Source organism: Babylonia areolata, chromosome 13 (assembly GCF_041734735.1).
Source record: "Babylonia areolata isolate BAREFJ2019XMU chromosome 13, ASM4173473v1, whole genome shotgun sequence".
NCBI classification, from domain to species: Eukaryota; Metazoa; Mollusca; class Gastropoda; order Neogastropoda; family Buccinidae; genus Babylonia; species Babylonia areolata.
In genome coordinates, this window is record NC_134888.1 from 4,946,814 (window position 1) to 4,956,813 (window position 10,000).

Genomic DNA, 10,000 nt, shown 5'->3' on the forward strand with positions numbered 1-10,000 from the left:
CATATGTGCAGACCTGCTTAGTGCCTGAACCCCCTTCGTGTGTATATGCAAGCAGAAGATCAAATACGCACGTTAAAGATCCTGTAACCCATGTCAGCGTTCGGTGGGTTATGGAAACAAGAACATACCCAGCATGCACACCCCCGAAAACGGAGTATGGCTGCCTACATGGTGGGGGTAAAAACGGTCATACACGTAAAAGCCCACTCGTGTGCATACGAGTGAACGCAGAAGAAGAAGGAGGTCATCCAGATTCACCTATATACACTTCCCTGTTCAACTATATAATTCATTTGCTCGTTGTGTGTGTTTGTGTTGTTGTTTTTTCATACTATAATTATTATTTTTTTATTTATCTATTTATATATTTATTTACTTATTTACGTTCGCTTATCTATTATTCATTCACCTTTTTTTTTCTTCTTTTTTTTTTCTCAAGGCCTGATTAAGTGCGTTGGGCTACGCCGCTGGTCACGCAATCTGCTTGGCAGATGTGGTGTAGCGTATATGGATTTGTCCGAACGCAGTGACGCCTCCTTGAGCTATTGAAACTGAAACTCTGTGTGTGTGTGTGTGTGTGTGTGTGTGTGTGTGTGTGTGTGTGTGTGTGTGTGTGTGTGTGTGTGTGTGAGTGAGTGAGTGAGTGTGCGTGCGTGCGTGCGTGCCTGTTTGAGAGAGCGAGAAAAAAGTGAAACAGACAGACGGACGGACAGACAGACAGGAACAGAGAGCAAAATGTCAAGTGGACAAAACGGGACAAAGGAGGCCAACTCTCAAAAGCGGCCATTGTGGGGGTACTTGGCACATGATCACAGGGTAATCTTCTTCTTCTTCTTCTTCTGCGTTCACTCGTATATACACTAGTGGGCTTTTACGTGTATGACCGTTTTTACCCCGCCACGTAGGCACTCATACTCCGTTTTCAGGGGTGTGCATGCTGGGTATGTTCTTGTTTCCATAACCCACCGAACGCTGACATGGATTACAGGATCTTTAACGTGCGTATTTGACCTTCTGCTTGCATATATACATACGAAGGGGGTTCAGGCACTAAGCAGGTCTGCACATATGTTGACCTGGGAGATCGTAAAAATCTCCACCCTTTACCCACCAGGTGCCGTCACCGTGATTCGAACCCGGGACCCTCAGATTGACAGTCCAACGCTTTAACCACTCGGCTATTGCGCCCGTCACAGGGTAAGCGAATAGAATGATGGCCCAGAGGTAACGCGTCCGCCTATAATAGGAAGCCGCGCAAAAATCTGAGCGCGCTGGTTCCTATCATTGACGGCTCAGCCACCGATATTTTCTCCCCCCCCCTCCACTACTAGTACTACACCTTGAGTGGTGGTCTGGGCGCTAGTCATTCGGATGAGACGGGTTAAACCCAGGTCAGGTCCCGTGTGCTAGCATGCACTTAGCGCACGTAAAAGAACCCCACGGCAACAAAAAGGGTTGTTCCTGGCAAAAATTCTGAAGGAAAATCCACTTCGAAAGGAAAAACAAATAAAACTGCATGCAGGTTAAAAAAAAAAAAAAAAAAAAAAATGGATGGCGCTGTAGTGTAGCGACGCGCTCTCCCTGGGGAGAGCAGCCCGAATTTCACACACAGAAATCTGTTGTGATAAAAAAAAGAAATACAAATACAAAATAGGCGAAACAAGTATAGGCGAATCCGACCTGCTACTGTGTATCGTAGAAGGAGGGAGGGAGGAGGAGGAGGAGGAAGAGGAGGGAGTGTGGAAGGGAAGTAACCCACAGAGAGAGAGAGAGAGAGATCACATAATCCTTATCGCCAGCTTCTCGCTTCAACGATTTCGAGCCTCGCTTTGAAAATCGCGCGATAGACTGAACACCGGTTAATGACCCAAACAAACTTTTTTTTTTTCTTTTTTTTTTTTTTTTGCTGTTTCGAAAGAAATAATGAAAAAAAAAAAAAACGAATAAATAAGATTTTTTTTTCGTTCTCCTTTAATTTTTTTTTTTTTTTTTTTTTTTTAAGATATCTGGAGAAAACGCTGATGTTTTCAATATCAAGGGGTGGTTCATACGCGTCGGCCGATTGATTTATGTGACGACGATGATGTTGTGTTGTGTTGTGTTATGTTATGTTAATAATCTGGGCCAATAATGTCGTCAACGCTCCACTAATTCTTTCACCGTTCCCGTCCGTCTGGGCTGCTCTATCATATTTCTTGTTTTATTAAACTCGCTCAATATTCCACCAGGCATAACTCTCTTTCGCTGTGTCTGTCTCTTGGCCTGTCCATGCTTTGTCTCTGTCTCTGTCTCTCTCTCTCTATCTCTGTCTCTCTCTCCCTCCCTCTTCATGTCTGTCTCTGTCTCTCTCTGCCACGTTCTCTCTCCCTTTCTATCTACCTATCTCTGTCTCTGTCTCTCTCTGTCTCGTCTCACTCTCTCTCACCCTCCCTCCCTCTGTCTCTGTCTCTCTCTGTCTCTCTACCTCTCTCTCTCTCTCTCTCTCCCTCTCTCTCTCCCTCCCTCTGTCTGTCTCTGTCTCTCTCTGTCTCTCTATCTACCTCTCTCTCTCTCTCTCTCCCTCTCTCTCCCCCTCCCTCTGTCTGTCTCTGTCTCTCTCTGTCTCTCTTTCTATCTCCCTATCTCTCTCTCTCTCTCTCTATCACACACACACACACACACACACAGAGAGAGACATACACATACACACTCTCTCTCTCTCTTTCTCTCTCTCTCTCTCTCTCTCTCTCTCTCTCTCTCACACACACACACACACATTCTCTCTCTCTCTCTCTCTCTCTCTCCCTCCCTCCCTCCCCGCCCCCCTTTCTCCCCCCCCCCCCACCCCTTCTGTAGGCCAATATCGTCTATTCATAACTCTCCCTCTCCAATTCAGCTTATATCCCGTCGTCATAATTATATATATATATATATATATATATATATATGCATAAAATCTCTGTGTGTGTGTCTAATCTCTTGATTTTTTCGCAAATGAATGCCGTTTTAAGTGTGTATCGAATGACAAGAGTGTGGGTTTGTGTACGAAGGTTATTTGTGGGGAATTAATTAAGGTGCTGTTTGTCTCTTCGATGGCTCTCTCTCTCTCTCTCTCTCTCTCTCTCTCTCTCTCTCTATTTCTTTCTTTCTTTCTTTCTTTCCTCTAGTCTCTCTAAATATCCACTCGAATTTCTCTGTCTCTTCTATATGTTTGTTTGAGCGTGTGGAGGGGGGTACAGGGGGTGCAGGGTAAGAGGTGTGTGTGTGTGTGTGTGTGTGTGTGTGTGTGTGTGTGTGTGTGCTGGGGCTCATGTACGTTTATGTGTATTTGACTGTGCTTTCCTATCTGTTATACTGCATGTTTGGTGCATATCTGTTATGCATATGTGTGTGTATGTGTGAATGTGTGTCTGTTTGTCTGTTTTTTTGTTTGTTTTTTGGTTTGTTGTTTTGGTTTGGTTTTGTTTTTTGTTTTTTTTGTTGTTTTTTTTGGGTTTTTTGTTTTGTTTTTGTTGTTGTTGTTTTTTTTTACATTTATTTGCTTATTTGTCATCATTGTTGTCTATTTTTATTTATTTATTTATTTATTTTATTTATTTATCTTATCTATTCTCTTTTTTTTTCTTCTTTTTTTTTTAATTATAATATTATTATTATTTAGTTAGTTATTTAGTTAGTTATTTTATTTTATTTTATTTTATCTTATTTTTCTCAAGGCCTGACAAAGCGCCTGGGGTTACGCTGCTGGTCAGGCATCTGCTTGGCAGATGTGGTGCGGCGTAGAATTATGGATTTGTCCGAACGCAGTGACGTCTCCTTGAGCTACTGAAACTGAAACCGTTTGTTGTCGTCGTTGTCGTTGTCGTCGTTGTCGTTGTCGTCGTTGTCGCTGTCGTCAATCCGCTCACTTCATTTTTTTCTCCATGCCTGACGACGTGCTGTGGGTTAGGCTGCTGGTCAGGCATCTGCTTTTGGTGGCAGATGTGGTGTAGCGTATATGGGTTGTCCGCCGGATTGACGGTGATGCCCCCCTTGAGTTACTGAACTGAACTGAACTGTTATTGTTGTGTCCTCTCTTTCTATCGATGAAAATCTTTTTTATTTCATTTCCTTTTTCTTGTCAGTTCCCTTATTTATTATCGACATCGCTCGCTCTCTCTCTCTCTCTCTCTCTCTCTCTCTCTCTCTCTCTCTCTCTCTCTCTCTCTCTCTCTCCCTCCCTCTCTCCCTCTCTCTCTCTCCATCCCTCTCTCCCTCCCTCTCTCCCTCTCCCTCTCTCCCTCCCTCTCTCTCTCCCTCTCTCTCTCCCTTTCCTCCCCTCTCTCTCTCTCTCTCTCCCTCCCCCCTCTCTCTCTCCCTCCTTCTCTCTCTCTCTCTCTTGGGGGAGTGGGAGTTGTTGGTTTTGGGGGGTTTTGGGGTTGTTTTTTTAGGGGGACCCGGGGGGGGGGGGTGGGCGGGGTGAGGGGGACGAATAGGTGGGGTTTTTGTGTGTGTGTGTGGGGGGGGGGGTTGTTTTGTTTGTTTCTATTTTGGGTTGTTTTTTGTTTGTTTTTTGTATTTATTATTATTATTATCATCATTTTTGTTTGTTTGCTTGCTTGTTGATTTTCTTTGCCCTGAGGGCTGGAAGAAAAAAAAAAGCATGTCCTTGTTTACTCCACTTCCTTCATTAAAGAAAATTCATTCATTCATTCATTCATTCTCCATCTCCCTCTCTCCCTATCCCTCTCCCCCTCTCCCTCTTTCCCTCTCACTCTCCCCCACTCTCTCTCTCTCTCTCCCCCTCTCCCTCTCCCTCTTTCCCTATCCCTCTCCCTCTTTCCCTATCCCTCTTTCCCTCTCACTCTCCCCCTCTCTCTCTCCCTCTCCCTTCTCTCCCTCTCCCTCTTTCCCTCTCACTCTCCCCCTCTCTCTCTCTCTCTCCCCCCCTCTCTCCCTCTCTCCCTCTCCCTCTCTCCCTCTCTCTCCCTCTTTCCCTATCCCTCTCCCCCTCTCCCTCTCCCTCTTTCCCTCTCACTCTCCCTCTCTCTCTCTCCCTCTCTCTCTTTAATGCTTTGGGGGGTGTCTGTCTCCCTCTGTCTCACTCTGTCTCTCTCCCTCTCTCTCTCTCTCTCTCTCCCCTATCCCTCTTCCTGTGTGTGTGTGTGTGTCTCTCTCTCTCTCCCTCCCCCTCCCCCTCCCCCTCTCTCTCTCCTCCCTCTCTCCCTCTCCCTCTCTCTTTAATGCTTCGGGGAGGGGTGGGGGGGGGGATTTTTTCTTTTCTTTTACGAATACGGATATGATATTTGAAAAGTTGTGACAAGGAGTGGAGAGAATGTAAATTATTATTTCAAAGTCCGGCAACCGGCTGCGACAAAAGTCAGAACAGCAAATTATCTTCTTACTGTCTTTTAGCGTCTCCCAACGGATGAAAAATTTTATTATCATAAAATAATAATAAGGATAAATAATCAGATAAAAGAATTTTTTTTTTTTAAAGAAAGAAAGAGTGAAGAGAGGAACAGAAGAAGCCAAAAGACAAAAAAGAAAGAAAGAAAGATAGAAAGGAGAAAAGAAAAAAAAATAGTGTTTTATTTATGGAAGATGTTTTTTTTAATTAGTTATGACAGAAGAAAGAAAGAAAGATAGAAGGAAAAAAATTTTGTTGTGCTGTTGTTTTGTTGCTTTTTTTTTCAATTGTTTTTATTTCTTCGTTTGTTTGTTTGAAATAGAAAGAAGAAGGGTTGTTGGGTTGTTGTTGTTGTTTTTTTTCCAAAAGAAAGCACGGAAGGAAGGAAAAAGGAAAGAAAGAAAGAAAGGAAGGAAGGAAACAAAGAAAAGATGCGAGAGAAAATCTTACCCTGGGATCCTTTATCATTTTGATTTTCGTCATTATTATCACCGTTCTTATTGTCATTATCATCATCATCATCATCATCATGTAAAGCGCTTAGAGCTTGGTCTCCGACTCTTTATCCCGTTTGGCATAATCAGCCTCTCTCTCTCTCTCTCTCTCTCTCTCTCTCTCTCTCTCTCTCTCTCTCTCTCTCTCTCTCTCTCAATGTTTATAAAACCTAAGTACTACAAGCATCCCTCTCTGTTCAAGTTGAATTTGTTAATGTCGTCAAGCAATACCAATGACGTACATAATTTTTCGGTATTCTTATATAAGGCATTCAAATTAAGAGAAATTGTTGCTTCGTAAAACAGTTATAATGTATTTTTTGTTGTCTATATATTTACACGGATACAACGCACGGTTTGTTGTCTATATTAATGCTTATTTGTTTATGTGTTTTCGCTGAGTTGTATTATGTTTACGTATACCCCTTCACTAGGGGCTGTGGCCTGATTGTGAATAAACCATTCCAATTCTCTCTCTCTCTCTCTCTCTCTCTCTCTCTCTCTCTCTCTCTCTCTCTCTCTCTCTCTCTCTCTCAACAACAAGGTGATTTCGGTTTGCTATTTCTGACTTGAAAGTGCAACCGTTCCAGATATAAATTTCGTAATGACTGTGATTTGTTATGTCCGTTGTGCAGAACGGCGAAAAGAAGATAATGATGTCCACTGTTTCCTCTGTTGTCCAAAACTTCATGAGATTTAGAGTTAAATTTATCCATCCTAAATATTACAAGACATCCTAATTTGTTCAGATTGAGTTCATGGATGTCATGCACAAAACCTGATGCTATAATAATAATCTTTCCTTGTTTTTTTTTTTACAAGGCGTACAGGTTCAGAGAAACACTCATTTCATAGCCGTATTTCCTTTGTTTATTTCTCAGCAAATTATGTTATTGTCTTTTCTTGCTGTTCAAATACCCCTTCATGAGGGGCTATGGCCTATATATGAATAAACCATTCGTTCGTTCGTTCGTTCTCTCTCTCTCTCTCTCTCTCTCTCTCTCTCTCTCTCTCACACACACACACACACACACACACACACACACACACTCTCTCTCTCTCTCTCTCTCTCTCCCAACAGACACTCTCTCTCTCTCTCTCTCTCTCTCTCTCTCTCTCTCTCTCTCTCTCTCTCCCAACACGCACACACTCTCTCTCTCCCCCAACACACACACATTCTGTCTCTCCCTCTCTCTCTCTCCCAACACACACTCTCTCTCTCTCCCTCTCTCTCTCTCCCAACACACACACACTCTTTCTCTCCCTTTCTTTCTCTCTCTCTCTCTCTCTCTCTCTCTCTCTCTCTCTCCCCCAACACACACTCTCTGTCCCCCCCTCTCTCTCCCTCTCTCCCAACACACACACACACACACACTCTCTCTCTCTCTCTCTCTCTCTCTCTCTCTCTCTCCCCCTCTCTCTCTCTCTCTCTCTCTCTGCCCCTACAGTGCAGAGAAAAGATTTGTTCGGCATACTGATGACAGAAAATGAAGATATGATACTTTCACTTGCAAAATATGTACCTGAGGCAATAAATATACGGAAAACGTCCATCATCGGTCCAAATACTCATTAACTCACTCAGTACGGCCAGTCCTCTCTTCTTCTCTACACAGACCCCTCGGATGTCCAGTGGGTGTCTGAATGACCCAACCTTTAGCTTCCGTCGTCAGAATTGTGGTATTCTTTGTCAACATTCACTTCTTCAGTATAAGAGCCTTCCACTTGCAATATTTTGATGGTGGTAATTGGGGTGAAACGCTGTTAACGTCGTCTCTTTCGCCGTTCGTATGGAGAGAGTTAATCAATTAAAAAGTAGTATGGATTCTATGAGGGGAAAAAAAGCATAGATAAAAAGGAAGGGTTATATTTGGATGGTCAATCTCGACATTGTAATTATTAATTTTGATGTGTTCGTATCGACATGATGGGTTTTGATGTTACGTGCGTAAATATTTTATCATATGATTTATATGTAAAATTTAGTATGTGTTTGTATTGATATGAAGTGTGTCGATGTTACATGCGTAAATATTCATTACATGATTTATCTGTACTTCGTTTTCTGTGTACCGTCCAAACCTTGGAGACGAACGACTGGGGGAAAAAAGGCAAATTACAGACAGACAGACAGACAGACAGACAGAAAGAGAGAGAGAGAGGGAGAGAGAGAGGAGAGAGAGAGAGAGAGGGAGAGAGAGAGGGAGGGAGAGAGAGAGAGAGAGGAGAGAGAGAGAGAGGGGGAGAGAGAGAGAGCAACCGACTATACCTCAAAAATCGAGTTGACAAGCTCACTTGCAGATAGCCGAAATTCCTTCTTTTTTTTCTTTAAAAAAAAAATAATAATAATTATAGTGATAAGCGAAATGGGGAAAGTCACTGCGAGAAAGCCAGTACAGTCAAACACTGAGATATATATATATATATGTTCACACTGTATATGTCTAAGGAGAGTCTGGACACCCGAAGCCCTTGGTAAACTAGCAACACATAACAAGGGGCCCCTCCAGCACTGAGGTCCCGCCTAGGAGCCGCCTAATAAAACTTCCTGGGTGACTTCACTCTGGGGTTAACTAAGCAGCAGATAAGGTTTCCCTTCCCGGCTCTCTCTCTCTCTCTCTCTCTCTCTGTCTGAAATTACACGCCGTGGTATTTATCTCATATGATGCATAGCTGCGAGGATGTGGGACAACATATCGGCAACATTGGATGCTGAGGGTACTGATGGAGGGGGCTGGGGGTGGGGGGCATGAGACAGAGAGAAAGAGAGGGAGGGGGGGTCAGGGGTAGGGGGAGGGAGGGAGGGAGGGGCGGGGAGGGAGAGAAAGAGAGGCGGAGAGAGAGAGAGAGAGATGGAAAGGAGAGAGGAGTATAGAGAGGAAAGAGAGAGAGGAGAGAGAGAAAGAAGAGAAGGAGAGAGCGAAGGAGAGAGAGAGAAGAAAAGGAGAGAGGAGTACAGAGAGAGAGGAGAGAGAGAGAGGGGGTGACAAAAGTGAGATAGAGAGAGAAAGAGAGAGAAAAGAGTGAGGAGAGTCAGTTATAGAGAAGAGAAATCGAGAGGGGGAGAGAGAGAGGGGGGAGACACACACACACACACACACACACACACACACACACACACACACACACACACACACGGAAACAGAGAGGGGGGAGAAAGACAGAGACAGAGACAAAGAGAGAGAGAAAGACAGAGACAGAGACAAAGACATGCAGAGACAAAGACAGACAATGAATTCAAAGACAGGTAAACGGCTGAGAAAACCCAAACCAAACGAAAAAAAAAAAACACCACAAAACACACACACACACACACACACACACACACACACACACACACAAAACAACCCACAAACACTGACCACTGAACCGCCACCACCACCACCACCACCACCACCACGACACACAACACACATCATCAGTGTCTCTCACCTGTGTCAGGATTGCCTCGCTGCCTCCTGTAAGCCCCTCCTCCACCACCACCACCTCCTCCACCACCGGACATGCCTCTTGTCCCAGCAGGCTCATAGCAAACCAGCATCAACATCGTCACCACAGGCATCGACAACATCGTTCTCCTCGCCATTAGTCTCGCCAGGCTTTTTTGATTCGCCGCGGCGACTGACTCGGTCCAACTCTTTAACGTTGAAGACAAACTTGATGATTGTTTGGCTTCCGGTATATCAGGACTTTTTTTTTTTTTTACAGCGGTTTGCTTAAGTCGGAATATTCTTCTCTCTCTCTCTCTCTTTTTTTCTTTTTCGCCCACTCCTGCTCTTTTTTTTTCGTTAATACTTTTCCAACACCCTTCTCTCTGTTGGAGACAGACTTTGCAGCGTTTGGCAACAAGAGTAGAATGAAAATAATTATAATGGTTGAAGGACTCAGTTCGCAGCGGTTTGGTGAAAGTCCGGGAACTCTTATCTCTCACTCTCTCTTTTTATCCACTCTTCTTTTTTTCTTTAATACGTCTTCGGCATCCTACGTTCTGCTTCAATGTTGGGGACAGCTTGGTAGCATTTGGCTTCAAGAGTAGAAAAAGACGATACGATTCGTACTGGACTTTCGCCGGCCGCAGCGGTTTTGCTCAGTAGAAGCTGAAAATGTTATTTCGGGGTCTTCTTTTTTCTGCAACACT

At 43.9% G+C, this 10,000-nt stretch overlaps 1 protein-coding gene across 3 annotated transcripts in view; it reads right to left on the reverse strand.

The window, feature by feature from the left end:
• The window catches only part of LOC143288997 (uncharacterized), a 281,730-nt gene that overhangs the window by 266,516 nt on the left and 5,214 nt on the right, over positions 1–10,000 (reverse strand). For all 3 annotated transcript variants that reach the window (XM_076597740.1, XM_076597742.1, XM_076597739.1), the window contains exon 2: positions 9,295–10,000. This exon is cut by the window's right edge. In XM_076597740.1, the coding sequence (XP_076453855.1) occupies positions 9,295–9,448 (154 nt within the window). In that variant the 5' untranslated portion in view covers positions 9,449–10,000. The remainder of the gene's footprint in view (positions 1–9,294) is intronic.